The sequence below is a fragment of the Anser anser genome, assembly GCF_964211835.1.
Source record: "Anser anser genome assembly, chromosome: 4".
In the NCBI taxonomy this organism is placed as follows: Eukaryota; Metazoa; Chordata; class Aves; order Anseriformes; family Anatidae; genus Anser; species Anser anser.
This window is the reverse complement of record NC_139724.1, coordinates 28,065,800-28,085,030: the sequence shown is the minus strand read 5'-3', so window position 1 is coordinate 28,085,030 and position 19,231 is coordinate 28,065,800. Positions and strand designations below refer to the sequence as shown.

The window sequence follows — 19,231 nt, the reverse complement described above, 5'->3', positions numbered from 1 at the left end:
TAGAAAAAAAAAAAAAAGCTAAGCCTTACTTAAGTGCATAAGCTTCTCAGTATTTTGGTATGTCTGCCTTTTTCCTTCAGAGATACTGTAGCAACAAAAGCACTGTTACTAGGTCACACCAGGTGATGTTCAACAGTCTCTGCCTTTATCAGGAAACAGCCTTTCAGCATCCCATACAGACATCATTTCAACCCAAAACTGCTCAGACAGTTTAAACTGTTTAAAGAGGATCATGGCAGAAGTTGAATATTCTGATATACTGGAAGGAAAAATGTCTCACCTTAGGCATCTTCAAGTAAATAGACTTTATTAAAAATACTTTTTAGAAATTATTTTAGAAATGTTGTGACTATTCTATTTAATACAGCAAATCTAATAAAAGTGTTGAACTACAGCTAGAGAAATACTCTTTGACAAACTTTGAAATTGAAGCAAAGCAGCACAGCAGCATGATTCAGAATGCCACAATAACCTCCTGAGCTCACCAAAGCTTGTGACCTCAAAAGAGATTTTCTGAATGGTTGCAGTCTTCTGCATCAACACCACTTCAGTCAGTGACAACAGCTATCTATTCACAGAAAAATCACTTACCACTTCCTAAAAAAGAGAGGGAGGCAGTAAGTTTCTACACGTTCAGATCTGTCTTGACAGGGTGACGGAAGAAGTATCCTGAAACATAACTTGGAAGTCCCATTGAGATCTACAGAAAAACACTCACTGTCATCCCCAAATTCTACAAGCATTTCCAGCTTTAGTGCCAAATTTAGCGCACTGATTGATGTGCTCTTCCGATGTCCAGAACTACTAACATATTAACAGTACAAACTGTTACAAGAAAAGTTACTTCCTGAGCAAATATCAAGAGGTCTTCTCATTCTCTTCCTCACACAGCTTCAAGTCTCCACAGCTGTAGCAAAACATGCTTCCTAGAACTGGGGTGCAACTTACAGAGCAAAGCTAATCACCAGGAGACACCAGTTTCTCAAGCTGCCACTTACATGCACTGACGTCCTTCATCCCCTTCCCATCACACTGCAGAACAAGTATACCTGAATCATGCAACAGAGCACAGTCTAACACCAACTGAAATACTTCTGAAACCACAGGTTGAGTCAGTACTGAGTATTGTCACATTAATTAAACCAGTTGGACCATGCCACATCATATCGCTAACATCCTTCCAGATGGCTGGGATATCTACTACTCATCACATGCTTCACTGCGATACTCTCAGCAAGCTATACATGGTTACAATCATTTGGAAATTGTGCTGTAAAGACTTAAAAAATGACCAAACAAAAAAATGGGACAGCACAGTCAGATAAATTTATTCAATAGTAGAATATCCAAGCGTAAGCATATTTACTGCAAGCCATTTTTTTAATAAAACAACAAAAATTACTAATGTGAATTTGCCATTTGATACAATTATCAACCTCCCCTGATTATCAACCTCTCTGTCTATGTTATTACCTTAAAGAGTGACAAAATTATTTTACAGAAATTTCTGAACAAAGAAATATTGCTGCTTCAAAACAGTGCTTTTAATAATGGAAAATTTAACTTTTAACTAAGTCAGAGAGTTTCAACTCGATGACTCTTCAGAATAATCTATTCAGTTATATCAGTGTATCTCAGGCTTCTATCCCAGAGGTAGCCCAAAGGTGCTCACAAACCTTTCACTTGCCTTGGAGGTACGCAGTTTCCTCTTCCCTGACTTTCTCTTGAGCATAACCTATGCCACTGTACCAGTTCACATGTTTAAAACTAATTTTCCAGTGTAGGTTTCTTGAGAATAACTTCTGGAACATCTACATAGCAAATATGACCAAATGGAAATCTATTGGCATAGTGCCTATAAAGAGTTCTCAGTAATCCATGAAAAAAGACTCAACTATTTTCCAGGAGACACCCCCACGTGCTTAAAAAAATAATTAAATCAGATATTATTTAAATTATCGAATCTTTGAAGAATACCACATGCACACACACAGAGGAAGTGAAGTGGTAAAAGAAAATTATTGGGATGAAATTTTGTGAAGATTTACTCCCATTAAATCATATACACACAGTGGATATGTTAGAAATGGACAAAGGTAGATAAAACAACCTGGTGGCTGATAATATAACATGTCTCATTCAGCTTTTACCTAAACATATAACTGAGTTGACCAATCCTTTGGGAAACTGAAAAGAAAAAAAAGAAAAAAAAAAAGCAGGTGGCTACGTTGACAATCAATATGCAAATTGTAGGTATTAGTTAACGGATAAAACAAAAGTTAAGGCCAAAGAAGTTAACAGAGGAAAAAAGACTAGCAGACAAGACTGCTTGTGAATACGCTACTCATATTCTTGTGCCACCACACTACAAAAAAGTCAAAGACTGCATTAGAAAGAAGACACAAAGCAATTGATTTCTCCTTGAGGCTAATACCCTGCGAGAACAGGGATATCTACATTTGGAAATCCTTGGCCTGGCTTGCCTGCTTGACAAGTAGGCAGAGAATTGCTTAACCTAGCTTACAAGACTAGACGTGCAGTGCTTATTACAAGGGTTAATCATCAAGTTGTCATTTCAAAGTTTCCCATTATGTGATTGTGCTATATTCAGAGAGGCTTTGCCCTGTAAAATATTACCTTTCAAAAAGAGTGCCAGGGACTGTGGGAGGAATAATACAGGTATGAAGGCAGATGTCAATACATTTATTAATTTAACCACCGTATGCAGTGTCATCTAGAGTAAAAAGTTTTCAGTCTTTACCTGCTGCTTGTATACTTAAAGTGGAGGTGCCATTTTTTCCACTGTTTTCAATGATGTGTCTAATATCTCCTCAGAAATTTTGAACAATTGTGTTGTCTTCTCACAATCTACACTGACATATTCCCAGCAGTTCACATGCAGCTGAAATTAGACTACCTGGCTTTCTCTGATAATAATTGTTTCAACTTATTATACATAATACCTTATCAAACCAAAATGACTAGCTCTACCCTGAGATTATTTGATAGAAACAGCATAGCTCTGCAAATAAGTTTTTGTTAATTATCTGCAGCTACAGATCTAGGATAATTTAAACTTTTAATTTCACTATGTACTATCTTGCTCATTTGAAAAAGCTATAGACAGGTGTATTTAAACATAACTAGCCACAAGGAAGAACATTCCTTATATCATTCACAATGAGGTACTGGCTCTCTAAAAAGTTCAAAATTATCTTTTTACATTACACAAGAAAGACGCTGTTTTCCTTAGCTCTTTTCAGCCCCTACTGAGCAAGAAACTTTATCAAATATTTAGTTCAATCATGATACTGAAGTTTAGTGATACTAAGGCTCTATCCTTTCTACTGTGCTGTTTCCCACAATGAAGCACGAAAAAAATGAACAATTCCAAGTCAAAAATGCAACTTCACTTCACCTCCTGAGCAAACAATAATCTCATGATTCAACTAAGGGTATCGTTCAGGCCTCCTACCTATACATTATCTACCCCACATAAAACCAGAGAAGTGCAAAAAATTTGCCACACTGAGACCTACATAAATAGAGGATCTGGAACTGTTCTTTCCCTTCACCACCACCACCTCCACTTCCCCCCACCCCCGCAAAAAAAAAAAAAAGAAAAGGTAAGAATGAAAATAATCTGCATTCTGATTCTGGAATAACTATTGTATGTTCCTTATATTTAATAAGTCCAATGCAAAACAAGAATGCATAGAAGAAAAAAAGGCACACTATATAAAAGTTTAACAGACAGTTTTGAATTCTCTAGCCTCATATAAGAAGTGAAAAAGTCAAAACAATGCATAGCAGCAGGGCATTACCACAATCACAATATTTATTTGGTACTGCACAGTTAGTATTTCCTTAAATATAGTTGCATCAGCAGCTTGTGATGTTTAAATATGTACGCCCTCTAGCTTACCAGCCTATTAAAAAAATCAAATATTAAACAATCTAATCAAATTATGCATACATAATTACTTATAAAAATCCACTGCTTATATGTTGTTAAATAACTAAACTAATTATAGTATACTTATGGTTTACAGTCAGTCATGAACACTGTTAAAAATGTCTATAGGATTAACTTTTAAAGTATTTACCTGTGTGTAAGCCTTCGGTGACTAATGCAAACAGCAGTTTGTTGATCCTGCGCAACACAGACCTTATGGCGACTACATTTCATCTTTAAACATGGATCTTTAGCCGGATCTAAAGCTAAAAATAATTTTAGAAAATTGTTAACAATTATCTAGAAGCATGCAATTAAAAAAAGAAATACAGCACACACAAAACCCACCAAGTACATGGGGGAGGGCTGGCTTGATGTTTGTACAGGTAGCCAAAAGGAACGGCTCTGATCTTCATCAGGATAAAATGCAGCATATTCAATAATAAGGCAAAATGAAACTGTACAAAATTCCTTAACAAGGAAAACAGATCTTCATGAACCATGCATATTCCTGTATGCTCTCATACAATACCACTGCTATTTATTCATAAAAATACTAAGTATCCTACACAACTCTCTCCTTATCAGGGTTTGTAACAAAGGCAAAGGCTGGTGGTTTTCACTACAGCTAAAAACACTCTTGATATTAGAATTTGCTGAAGACTTTTAGGAATCCTGCACATCCATTTTGTCATTCAAAGCACTAATGTCTAAACGAAAATGCTTTGAATTGGATTCTGTTGCCTTCAGTTCTCCATTTCAGTGACATCACTTCTAAACAGAATTAGGTTTGTGGTTGTTATAGTTCTAAAGCTGTAACACATCTGAAATGACAATAAAACAATATGCCAAAAAGATGGGCAAATGGCATTTATCAGGAGTTTGGAACATTTGTTCATTCAGATGTTGGCTGCTACACCTCCCACATACAAAATCTTTGTAAAAGCTGTAAACCAGAATGCTAGTTAAAAAAAGCATACTTCTCAATCCTTTTCATGTCATTTCTACCATGAAATAACATGTATGAACCAACATTGTATAGTAATAATTCAGTGAGACACAAATAGTAATATGCTGGTCCATTGCAAATTAACACAGAGAAGAGGAAAAGCATCCATTGACTAAGTTTAGCTGCTGTGTAGCTAATAAAATTACTCACCGCCATGTTCTTTTTTAACAATTGCCACTTTCTCACTGTAATCCCCAAATACTGGTATTTCTACCGTAAAAGTAGTTTCTCTTTCCTGCTAACTAAGATACAGCTGGGTTTTTCCAACTAAGCATTCTTAATAGGTAAATAATGACAATATCTGAATTTACTCAGAAATTATAACTCAGATGAGATTCAAATAAAAGAAAAAGTATATTAAAATATGCGGATGAGTGATTTGTATGAGTATGCCAAGTCATGCTCCTGACACTGATCAACTCAAAGTCTGAATCAGCATTTTCTAACTCCTGAAGAGGTCTTATACGCAATGTAAAAAGCACTGTTAGAAGAATAGAGGAAAGGTAACCGAGAAGGAGGGAAATCCAAAAGCCTAAAAGCAACAGAAAATGAGACACATGTAATAGGGAAGAAATAGTAAAACCAAGAAAGTAAGAAAGAAAATTAGAAAGAAAATAAAGATAGGGTAGGAGTACAAATATGACAACAGCATCAGAGATCTCAGGATGTAGCCCTCTGTAAAAATAAATTCTGCCTGCAATATTCTAGCTTTCTTATTTCTGTTTCTTTTGTAGCTCAGTCTTTGCTCTTTAATACACCCTCAGCTTTGAACTACACTTTAAACTACAAATACTAATTTCTGGGAATAAAAAAGTCAAACACTCCTTTTCATTACTTAGTGTTAAATTTGCATAGCTTATTTCTTGACTAATCAAGTCTACATGACAATACAGTAGATTCTAAAATTTCAGCCAATATTCACTCTCACCAGAAAAAAACAACTTTTCCCTTCTTTGATCACCACAGTGTTTTCAGGTAGATCTAAATATTCCCAAACTATTTTTTTTATTCCTATGGATATCCTTCTCTTACATGGAAGGCCTTCCCCATGTCACCCCACTTTGGTTTTATTTTATTTGGATTAAACACAAAACCAAAACAAACAAACAAAAACCTAAGAAACTATATACCAAACCCTAGCTTAAAGAAAGAGTACTGAAAACCCTAAATGGCCAATTTCAAAATCAAGTAAAAAAGCTGTAAACAACTAATATTCAGTTATCCTGTGTTCACCTTCACTTAAGCAGATTACTGTCCAGCCTTCAGTTATTTTTCAGAAATGCTTTCCCCTTGTTTTTCACATTTGTTTATAAAATGTGTATTTGCATACATATTTTCTGAAAGGAAAGTTATATTCCTGTGTTCTTCATGATCAAAAGTAAACTTTTAACCACAACTTCATTTGAACTGCTAAGTGATATTAATATAAGGCTGACAAAGCATGCACCCAGAAAACAAGACCAGCCTGACAGTTAGTTACAGTTTTGACATGTAATTTTTTGGGGGCTAAGCAGGATTAAATACAGTTTAAATGGTGAATTTTTCATTCTTATTTCCTTCTTAACAATGTATTCAGCTGTACAAAATATATACTTTATATTATTAACAAAATAGAAATGTGATGAAATCATTAATATAACAGTAATTCAGTGCAGATTGAAAAGAAAGATTTCTTTAATTACAGCTTAAGACATACAGGCAGATAGATGCATTCCTATTCCAGGTATTTTATTTCTGCTGCAAAACAGCCAGAAATACACAATGAGCCATCCAGCTGTAGTTAATAACTCTGATTACAACAACTCTAAACCAGTGGGAAGGAAATGCAGCAATAAATGACTAGAATGACTGAACTAGAATAATAGAATTGGAGTTCAAATTAACGAAAGCATACTCAGTATCCTTCTCCAACGTACTTTGGGTTTTAACATCCATGGAAAATACTTTCTCTGCTTTAAGTCAAGCAGAATGTAATGTCTCTCCCTAATGAACATGAACAAATTATTATTTAATGTACTGCTCAAGCGCCTCTTCCTAGAATGCTCTCAGATGGAGACACTACAGTAGCAATACCTGAATATGACACCAACATAGTTTCAGGTAAATATTTTGTAAAACTGCATAGGTTTTTGAAATAAAAACACATTAGCAAGAAGAAATCTGGAATCATACAAGGATGCTGAGTCCAGTATCAAGTAGAAAATGTGTTTCAGGAAAAGGGATGAATGGGGGTGATCATGCAAGTGTTCTTTAAATCAAACGTGATTTAAATGGTTATTTCTTTTCCTGAGTTCTTGGGACTCTGAAGATATATTTTGATAATTCTATCAAAATTTATCAAGCTGTAACATGTCTTTCTGGCAATGCTAAAGGCAGAACCCAACTTTATAACCAAGAGATGATACTATCACTTGGCCTTTATGACAACATAAAGATGGTTATCAAATTAGGGAAGAAGACCTCAAATTTATTGTTGAAATCAAAATGATTTTATTCCTAGGGGGAAAAAAAAACAAAACAAACAAACAAACAAAACACAAAAACAAACAAACAAAAAACCACCATTTTAAGTTGGAAGTCCCAAAGATCTAACCAGGAGATCAAATTAGAAAATGGCCTTGACCACATAAGTGACAACACAGATGAATATGCTAGATTTTGAAAATAAAAACAAACAAAAAAAAAACACTGCTGGGAAGCAAAAGAGTCTGTATGAGTTTCAATGAGTACTGATACTCGGTTAGTTTCCTTATGTATTTAACAGACAGTTTCCACAAAAGATAAACCAGATTTGTTCAGAATTCTGTGTTTAAAAGAAAAACATTTCTGAGGACCACTCAGTCACAAACTGCACCTTATAAATTAAAGATAGCAACAGGTATACATTGCTGAGAACCTAATATTAGAAATCAGTTCTGCAGAGGCAGAAGACTGTCCTGACATCTTTGTCTGGCTTCAGAGAAATGAATGATAAGAAACTTCAGACACCACATATAACAATTAGACATTGAGGAATATTAGGCATTAACTTCGCAGAGGCAGGCCTTTGTAGCTAAGAGTTGACTGGAGAGTCTGATGGAGAGAACTATTTTGGGCATCTCCAAAGTGAACCACTTCCTGGGCTAGACTGGGCACTCTCCTACCAAAGGCTGTCATATACCAAAAGGAATGGAAGGCAGGGGATATATTCCAGGGCCCATCCAAACCTTACGGTAACAATTTGACCTTCGAGTATTTACTGACTCTGTGTTTATGATGCCCTGGATGGAAATCTTGAGCAATTCCAAGTGCACATTTTGCACAATCACACATTTTTAGTATTTAACGTGCTTTATAAAAATGAAAAAAAAATACAAATTACATTATTAATTTGCACAGCTGTGAAAGGACTAAAATAAATTGGATGTTTATAAAAGCACAGACATTTCTTTCTGTAAAAACAAGCATGAAACAAAATAATTACAAAAACTGTTTTATGTCATATCTGGAGTAGGCAAAGCACACACATGGATATTTTTCATGCAAAGTGAATGACAAACCACAAGAAAAACAGTTACTAAAACAATGGTCTTAAGTTTTTCATGCTGAGTAAGAACTGGACTACCATTACACTGCAGGGACATACCTAAGACCTGTCTCCACACGGAGTCATCCTAAATATCTTAAACTACGATGAAAATACATAAATTTATTCCAGGGATTCTAGGGAAAGTATCATTGATGTAATGTAAGCTTATAACTCAGTCAAGTTAACTCAGAAAATATATGGCATTAAGTCTTTAATTCTTCTCTGCATCTTTTAGTATTTGCTGACAAAATGTGCCTGCATTACCCCACCTCACTCCGAGTATGCAGTCTTGCACTGCCAATAAAACACGTTGCTTTCAACTTCTGCTAAAATAGGCAGCTATAAAGCAGTACAATGTTCACACTGGAAACATCATAGGTGCCAAAATCCCACTGTGGAGCAATTTTTGCATCCCTCAGTTATTTTCTTCAGCATGAAACAGACATCAATCTGAGTCACTTTTACTAAATTATCATCATAATCATGAAGACCAGACACCCTTTTTTCATAACTGAAATGAAAACTTAGATCATACAGCATATTTATACTGTCACTAAAAATAGGTGATGGCTCCTCTACGATGAAGAGCCTCTAGAACATAGCAATATGTTTGTTTATGGCTTACCAGAAATCATTTCTTTATTTGTGGCTATAATGTATCAGTTGACATCCTAGAAGATCAGATACAACCAGCTTCTAAAGATATAGGTCTGATCTTAGCTTTCTTAACTTGGTAATATTCAGCTTTATTTAGCTCCTAATACTCAGGAAAAAAAAAATAGGTTATTTGCCTATATGCATATTTAACATTTGTCCTTATATTTGCCTAAATTAATACCAAATGCAGTGGTAATTAAATTTCAGTAAGTAGAAAAATTTCATTGCCACAAAAACAATTACAAAGGTATAAAATGCTTGTAACGTATAATTTTTCTCCAAGAACTTATATTGTTAATTAAAAATAATCTGTGCTATGCTGAAAAGCTATGGAACAGAATTAGGTTCACTTGGTGACTTTTATAGATGGATATGGATTTGTTATCCTCACATCCTAAGGAAGTAATTAATATTCAGAAAAAATGATTCAACAATTACTAATGGATCTATTTATTTATCATTCAGATTTGGAAGAGCAATGCAGGAAAGCTTCTCTCCATCTCTTCTCTAAGTTAATTTCCAGCTAGTGCTCCCAGAAATTGACATTATCCAGATCATGTTTATTGGGAATATAATAGGAAATCAAGATTAGCAAGACATAATATAGGAATCCTCTTGATAAGAGCTCCGTTGTAGAAACCACGATAAATTACTAGAATCTTACAATCAGACATATTCCCAATTTTCCATAAACAGCAAAAAGGGGAAAAAGAAAAAAAAAAAAAAAAGAAGGTTAAAGGGCAAAGTTTTCAGACCTAAGGTCTATTCCCCTCCTCTGAAGTTCAAGATTTGTTTCAGACAGGCAGAAAAAGAACTAGATGGACTTTCTGGTTTACTAAATTCACCAAAACCTACGTTATGTTTTGAGCAACCAATGAGTGGTTCGATTCCTTTAGTTTAAGAGGCAAGGGACAAAAATATAAATTAGCTAAGTGTTTTAAATAAAATATTAATAGTCATATGCCTAAGCTACAACCCTAGGCAGACAGACATCTAGAACAGATTGATTCATATTACCTGCTTTCATAAGTTACTTATTTCCTGAAGAAACCTAAAGATGATCAGTACGTTTGGTTTTCCACTTTGAAATATGATGATTCCTCAACTCCTAAGCAGAATTTCTCACTCAGAATTGTGTTGGGTCTAGAGAGGTGAGGAAGATCCTGGCACCACAATTTCCAGAAACAGCAGGGGGGAAAGCATGATAGAGCATATAAACACTCAGCTGATATTGTCAACTAAAACAGAATAGAGATATTTAATTGCAGTAACAGTGGTCCTTTTTTTGCCCTAATTGTATGGTGATCTGCATCCAGAATTTGCAGACATACATACATACAGGCTCTCCCCAGACACAGATGGTTTGAATCCATACTGCTTTTCATTCCAAGAGTTTCCAGTCTTGCTATGCAACATACCTGAGAGTAAACATTTTTTATCTTTACATGAAAATGAACCATTGTGCAGCTAACAATCTCATATACATGAATAATGAGAGAATAAACAAGAAACAGCCTACCTCCGTAACCTGATGGGGATGTTCTGAGAAGAAGAATCTTGAATTTTTGCTTCTTCTCCCAGGGACTGCATTTGCCATTTAAGATTCACTAGATAACATGAAAAGGAGAATGGGTAGCTACAGCTGAACCTTCACAAAAGGAATCTTCCCATGAATCTACAACTCCAGTAAGAAGAGTAGAGAGAAAGTGTTTCTGTTGGTGGCCAAGCAAGTAATTAGGAGTTTAGATTCAAACCCCTGAAGGCTACAGGCAGTCTAGAAGTTTGGTTTTCAACTTGTGAGCAAATGTTTCAACAAGTATGTGTCTGTGTGCATGGAGGTTGCATCCACCCAAGAAGTGCCTGCTTTTAAGATTTTTTTCAGGAAGTCTCCATCCTGATGAACCAGGGACAATTGTGTAAAACCTTTTATCATGCTTATTCTCAGATGCTTTGTTGTTCCTAGCATTTTATTCTAATAAGTTCTGATACATTAGTACTGCGTGTGTAGTTGCCTTGCAATACCTGGAGTTAAGCTAGATGAAGTTCTGATAAGCAAAGAAAACATCGAATGGTGAGTTAGAACCATTTGACATTAAATAAGTACTGGCATATTTTCTTTTTGCTCACCCGTTTTGCTGCAGTAAAGTTTCAAAGAACAAGTATCTAAAAATACATTTATTCCGACTCATAATATTGTATCTGGCAGTCTCTTGTCTTCGTCTGGAAGAAGCTCGCTAAAGTTTAATCTTTTTTTTTTTTTTTCACAATTTCAAAATACTTTCCTCATACTTTCTGGACACTCCTCAAAACAGTTGTCTTGATTGGGCCACACTTTTTTTTTTTTTTTGGTCATTCAAGCAGAAGCATAAACCTTATTTATAGATCCTAGTCCACAACCCCATGCTAACTCACAGGGGCATGGATATGAGTGAGGAGGGAAACTGTGTAGGGCACTTTCTGCCAACAGTTCTTTTTCTATTGCAGAAGCCTTGCACAAACTTCAGAAACTTTGCTCATAGCAACCTCAACATGAAATAAAGGGCAAGCAAGTTTTTTAAGAGGGTATATCCCAAGATAAACAGCTATGACAGATAATTTATATCATAAAAATGTGTCTGTTAATGAATGTGCATAAAATAGCTAATAGTAATTGTATTCTTCCCCCTCTTTTCCTTATAAAACTGTTTCAATAATTGGACTTGAAGAATATTGTACTGCTGATTGCCAAACGGCTTGTAAACCATTAAGGACCCAAAGCAACTCCTCATCATCCCATCATACATACTCCACTCAAAATACCAAACTAATTGCAAAGCAATAAGCCAATAAGAAGAAAACATTGGAGTTGTGGTTCTGAAAATTGCTTTCGCTATAACAAATTACTGGACAAAAATGTTGATACATTAAGTCTCATGTCAAAATTTTGCACTGCCACATTATTTTCAAAGGTACCATCATTAAAAATGCAATCCCTTGGGAAAATCTTTGCCCAAGTTCCACATTTCTGTCCTACATGCTTCATCCCAAATTCAAACTGTGTGCTTAGCAACAACCACTGGTGCCCTCCAACAGCTTTTGATATTGTGGTAGCATTTGTATAACTTCTAAATTATAAGAAATTCTCCTCCTCACACATATTTGTGTTTCAATAACATTACCATAATATGTGTTCTCACTGGTAGGTATTCCTTAAACACTTACAATAGAATATTCTACCCACAGCTCAAAAGTTGATATAAATGAGAAAGTCCACGAAGCAAAAGTCAAATGCTGCCCTTAGTTACACCTACACAAATTCAGAAAAGATCCTATTAATTTAAATTGCCAAAGAACAGAGTTACTTTGGACTCAGACTGATGTAATTGACAGCAGGCTAAATAAATATTCTGCTAAATTATCCAAAACAGGTATGACTAATGGAAATGCATGTGCATACTTGGCTGGCATCATTTAAGATTTCAGCAGTTTTAGTGAAGCACTTTTATTTTTAAATCGCAATGACCATTTCCTTGATTTGGCAGAAAGAAGTAACTGCAGATAAAGTAAAGTAGTAAAGACTACATGAAAGTTCACAATAGTAATGTAGCACTACCAAGTAGTTAAGCATTGTACTAGTTTTCCTAAGAATATTAAATCATGATTTAGAGACATTCTGTCTGCATCATAACTGACTTGTCGGTTCAATCAGGAGAAAGAAATGTCTGTATTCCTCTAAGAGTGGAAAAGAAACGTCTTGAAAATTCTCCCAACTATTATCTTTAAACGGCAAAATGCTTATTCTTTCAAAGCAACGTGAAATAAAATGTATCTTGATTATTTCACTCTCTTGTACAACTGGTCAATTTCTGTATTTATTTCCATCATTTTTATGCTAAAAAATGTTAAAACTTAAATCAGAATGTTTTGACTGTAATCCACTTAATTTTTAATTTAGTTTAATTTTTAATGTTTTTTTTTTTTTAAACAGCTAAAACAGAATCTAGTATATTATTCACATAAAGTATCCAATACATCAGTAATACATATATATGTGTATTTTAGAGAAGCTTAGCATAACAAAAATAACCAGGAAGAGTACTTGTTATAAAATTCAATGATGATCTAGACATAAAATATGTTCTCTAACAAGCCACAAAAATTGAAATCACATCCTGCAGCGCAATATACAGAAGATAATTTTTTTTTCTTTTTGAGTCAGTGAAGCTTTTGCACAAATCCTGGCTCAGCCAGACCATTTATGGAAAGTCCTTTGAGCTTTAAATTACTGAAGTTAAAGGAAAATTCCAACAGGTTCAGCTTTCAGTATTTAAATACTGAAATTCAGTATTTAAATACTGTAGTAAATACTACAGTAAGCAGTAAATACTGCTTTCAGTATTTAAAAATATTTCACTCCTAACAAGCTAATAACCACAAACATACCAAACCTGCAAGAGTTCCAGATAGAATTAAGCTGCCATTTGGAGGGGGGGTGGGGATTATGAATGTAAAAAACAAAATGGACCTACTCCACTAGAAATTCACTTTGTAATGTTTCTTTGCAGGGTTTCTCTTGGATCACTAGACTCATGTTTGCATGAAGTATTTCTGGTCTCCAGAGTAAGTGATCCCTGTAGTTTGGAAATAGAGACACAAGTACAGGTGTTCTGCAGTTACTAGCTTGCAGTAAAGAAATCTGTAACTTAGTTATGAGTATGCATCCATGTCCTGACTCATAACTATCAATACATGACATAGCACAGAAGATGAAGAAGCTGTGTGTTCCCTGTACATGGATAGGATGGAGTGGACAGTAGCTGGCAAGAACAATTCAAGCTGGGTGGCCTCAGGGAGGCACAGCATGCAGTGCTTCAGGCAGAACGTCCCACAGCCAAAGCTGGCATTTCTCTCCAAAATGCACCTTGACTCAATATAGCAATTTGAAAGTTGAGACTCATTTCTGTATTAGCAGACAAGTACAGAAAAGTGTCTAATGAATACCAGTGATAACTTTACTAATGACCTGGGTTTATTACCATGACAAATACGTTTGGTAGTAATATTACTCATCTTTTATCTGACATACTGATAAATTTTGCAGTTTCAGCTAAGTCCTATTTTGAAATTTTTACAGTTGTGTTTATCTATCTTGCAACATATGTTCAATACACGAAGCAGTCTGCTTGTTTCCATCCATGAACACAATTTTTTTTTAAAATGTCAGTTTAAAACTCATGACTTGGAGTTGACTGACTTGGAGAAAGTCTCAGTAATTTACAACAAGACCTAGCTGAATAAAATTATTTGTTCACAGATACACAGTTAAATAAATGTATGGACGTACATGCTCCTTTCCCTTTTCATTGTTGTTTAAAATACTTAATGTATTCTTCTAAAAAAAAAGTAAAAAAAAAAAATGAGGTAGATCATAAAAACTGGGGAGGTTCCTGACAACTGGAAGCTAGCCAATGTCATACCTACCTACAAAAGGGCATATGAGAAGACCAACGAAGCTACAGACCTATTAGTTTAACCTCAGTCCCTGGAAAGGTTCTGGAGAAGACTGTCCTGGGGGATACTGAAAGGCATTTAAATGCCAAAGCTCTTATCAGACATAGTTAATGTGGGCTCATCAAGGGAAAGTAGAAAGTCCTGCCTTAGCAATTCAATCTTTGTCTTTGACAAGGTCACCAAGTTAGTGGATGAAGGGAAGGCAGTGGAGATAACCTTTCTGGATTTCAGTAAGAGATTTGATACTGTCCTTCACGGCATTGTTCTGGACAAATTGTCCAACTGGGAGATGAATAGGTTTGTGCTACGCTGGGTGATGATATGGCTCAACAGTAGAGCTCAAAGGGTTGCACTGAATGGGGTTACGTCTGGCTGGCAGACAGTCACTGGTGGTGTTCCCCAGGGCTCAATTCTAGCGCCAATTCTGTTCATCATTGTTATCAATGATCTGGATGCAGGAATGGAATGCACCCTCGGCAAGTTTGCTGGTGATAATGGTGATTCCCTGGAGGGATGAGAGGCCTTGCAGAGGGATCTAGATACCTTGGAGAATTGGATGACTAGCAACAACATGAAGTTCAACAAAGGAAAATGTCAGGTCCTGCACCTGGGATGGAGTAATGCCAGACAATGGTAAAGACTGGGAGACAGAAGAGAGCAGCTCTGCAGAAAGGGATCCAGGGGTGCTAGCCAACAGCAGACTCAACATGTGAGCCAGCAGTGCACCCTGGCTGCCAAGAGGGCAAACCACAGTTTGGGATTCATTAAAAACAGCACAGCCAGTCAGTCAAAAGAGGAGATTCTCCTGCTACATTTAGTTCTGGTCTCTACAATATAAAAAGGATGTTAAGGTACTTGAAAGCATCCAGAGGAGGGCAGCAAAGCTGGGGAAAGGGCTGAAGGATACATCCTGTGAGGACAGGCTGAGGACACTTGGGTTTTCTAGTTTGGTGAAAAGAAGGCTCAGAGGCGACCTCACTGCTCTCTAAAATTTCTTGATGAGCGGAAGGGGAGATGGAGGTGTCAGTCTCTTTTCCCTGGTAACTGAAAACAGGACACACAGGAAGGGCACAAAACTGCACCAGGGGAAGTTTAGACTGGAGATAAAAAAAAATAAAAATTCTTCACTGTGAGAGTGGTCTTACACTGGAACATGCTTCCTAGAGCGGTGGTTGATGCCCCACGCCTGTCAGTGTTGAAGAGGCATTTGGAAAATGCCCTCAATAACATGCTTTAACTTTTGAATAGCCCTGAAATTGTCAGGTAGTTGGACCAGATGATTTTTGTAGGTCCCTTCCAACTCAGCTACTTGATAATTTCTGGATCTGTCCATTAGTCCATCCCGCTGATTCTCAAATCAAATCCACTCAAAGTCCACTTAATAAAATTGTATTTATTTACTGCTTCCCTTGCAGAGTTTTAGAAGAGAAGTCAAGCTGGGTTCTCACAGTTGCATGGATGATAAATTATAGCATGATTCCAATTAGTTCCCAAGATCTTCAGGAGCAATCCTGAAATCTTACACTTCTTTAACAACCTTGTCCAGCAAAACGCAAGAAAAATGCAGGGGTTACTAAAAGGACTTTTTCATGCCAGTGTCTTAGAGTACATAACTTACTTTGTCTTTGGATCTATGTTATTTACCACATTGTAAATTGAAAGTCAGTAAAGAGTTATGGATATTTCAACCAAAGACAAACAACACTGCAGAAACGCACAAGAAGCAAGAATAGAACTTAAGTAAGAAAACATTTTTTTAATGAGGTGGCTAAATACAAATGAGTAAAAAAGGCAAATTTTAACATTTAAAATGTGCTTTAAGAAGTATAATGCTTCTACTTACATTCAAGAAAAACATATATAGCCATTTTCTTTTCTTTTTTCAAACATCATTTACTAGGCTTTCTTTTTACCTCACCAGTGAGCAATAATTTCAGATTTCATATTCTTGATAACTCTGTTAGCCATTTTACATGCTTTCCTATTAAATCCCTGTTGCAAACATAAATTCACTAGACCATTAAGTGAGCCTGTGAAAAATAAGCAGTCCTAATACATACCAAAACATTTTCAGGCACAGTCCTCAGGAAACGATGGCACCTGTGACTTCAAGACTCTTAGCTGGACATCACAGCCCAGTGACAGGAGTAGAAGGACTTTAAGGATGAGTCTTTCTAGGAGGGTTTTTGAAGTTTTTGAAGGACTAAACGTTTATCAGGTTTGTGAAATGTGAGAAAACAATTCCAGATACCCTTTACTTAGCATACTGTCAGTTTAAGAAGGTCTCTGCTTCTACTCAGTCACTGCAGCCCCCTGTCACATTTCCACTTTGCTGACTTAACTATTCTGTGGATCTGAATGGCTACCTGAATCTACGATCTAGCTGGATTATAATAAAAAAAAAAATCAGTTTTTAACTTATGATTATTCAAGATTTGATGGCACTACAGACCTTGCATCAGAACATAAGATGGGCTGTCAAGGGAGCAGTAATAAAGAGTTAAACTGGCATTGCTACTGAAGGCAAGATCATCTCATGAGTAGGGTTCAACCTTACTAAAAATCCTTCATATAGCCTTTCTTAAAACAGATGTAAGAATTTAGAATCCATTCAGTGATTCTTTGGAAATAAATACTGAAATAATTTGAGATCCACAACTAGAAAAACATTATCCACTGAACCTGAGTTAAGAGCTCAGACTGTGAACCATATAGGAGAAGCTGCTTTGGCAGTGTTATCACAGTAGAGAAATTCATAAAGGAGAACTAAAGAACTACTGAAGCACAGCATTACATAACGAAGAAAAACCACCATTAAAAGTGTTCTCCACACATCTGCATAAGATCTTTTCAGTCAAAGGCTGGCTGAAAGTAATAAAAAGCAGCAAGAATTTATAACAGAATTCTGTTCATTTTCCAGATGAAAGGAATTCCCAGACATACCTAATACCTGAAACTGGAAGTCTCCAGATTAAAGTGGAAAGTCTCACCAGATTAAAATGTTAGCTCAAATAAAGGAATAGTGTCTTTTTAGGAGGACATTATGAATTTCAAAAAACAAAACTGAGAAGCTGTTAAAAATATTTCACGCTTATTTACTATTAAGGCTAGAGAATACTTAAAGTGCTATGACATTTTAATTGCGAAGAACTGCAATTTCTCTTGAAAGAGATTAATATATACCTCTAGTTTTAAAACATCGATAGCTTTGCTGCATGCACTGAAGTTCCAGTTTTTGTAGCAAAGTAGCAAAGTTTAAATCTAAATCTGTGATTGTTTTCAGTCTTCAACTAATGGATCTTCATTAAACTCCTTTATGATTTACCAGGGCTTACAAATGAGTGAAATCAAATGATTTTATTGAACATGATTCTAAACGTTTTCGGTTCATCATACAGAAACGTACAGAGATGTGAATGCATGTATTCACATATCCTTGGTTACCCAAATTGTTACAGAACTAGGTAGATGAAACATAAATAGCTAAAAGGCGAAGACAGAACTAAAATTTGTTTGAAATTGTTTAAAAATCTTACTGCTTTAAAATGGTATCTACAATATTTCTCCTGTAAACAGATATTTAATATAACCTGATATAAGCCAAAAAAAACCTCAGTGGAATGGTCTACAAGAAATGTTATAAATATATCTACAAACCAACTACACCTTCAGGGTGTTCATCCTCCATGGAAACGTCATTTCATATTTTTCCATTACATGAAAATTCTCCACTGTTCCTCCAAGGTATTTCTGTTGAGCAAAGGAAAACATCCTCCGCACTAAAAAAAAATTACACCAGTGTCTTTGTGTATGCAACTTTATTCAATAGCTACACCCTCCAAGCTCTACTTCTATCTGCCATCTAAAAATAAAATGTACTAAAAGTACCTTGTATATTTTTATCTGATATAAAGGCGGTATATGAAGAAAATGTGCTAATATTTTTTGCTTTTTTATTATTTTGATAAAACATACATTAAAGCTACTAAAATGAACTTTGAATAGCCCAAAAAAACACAAATCATGATAATTGTTTGTTTCTAAAACCACTGAAATGACAAAACCCACCTTTTAGCAGCAACTAAATATAAAAGAATTTCAGATTTATTCCACAAATAATACCTGTTCCATATTATTGTCTATATCAACTTCTATATTGATATAAGTAAAAATGTATATAAATATATATGATACACAGTAAAAACTTTCATTTAAATACATCTGTCTACCTGTATATGTCTATAATCAAAAGAAAGTTCAGTGGGATCAAGTACTCTTTGGACAAATCATGTTTTAAGGAATATCACTGGTGGATTGAAATGGAGGTAATAATGTATTTTTCCATCTTCTACAGTAACTTAGATTTTGCAGCAGAACTGAATAATCAGCACTATACATTTTCAAAGCAAGGGCTAACTTCCTGGAATGCTTGGATACTTCCATATAATCACTCCTATTAATACCCATAGAACTACAGAGATCTGTCTTCTGGAGCAATTTTGACATCTTAGTCATATTAACATAAGAATACATTTCAAAACATACCACACTA

General features: G+C 35.4%; 1 protein-coding gene across 10 annotated transcripts in view; it reads right to left on the bottom strand.

Moving 5' to 3' along the window:
- Window positions 1-19,231, bottom strand: part of SPOCK3 (SPARC (osteonectin), cwcv and kazal like domains proteoglycan 3) — a 319,690-nt gene that overhangs the window by 105,539 nt on the left and 194,920 nt on the right. For 7 of the 10 annotated variants that reach the window (XM_083835643.1, XM_083835642.1, XM_083835645.1 and 4 more), the window contains one exon: window positions 4,107-4,221. The exons of 1 other annotated variant lie outside the window; for it this stretch is intronic. In XM_083835643.1, coding sequence (XP_083691769.1) covers window positions 4,107-4,221 — 115 coding nt within the window. Of the gene's footprint in view, window positions 1-4,106; window positions 4,222-9,157; window positions 9,290-10,708; window positions 10,803-19,231 lie in introns of those variants that run through there. 2 more of the 10 variants (XM_083835646.1, XM_083835644.1) reach the window with 2 other exon arrangements.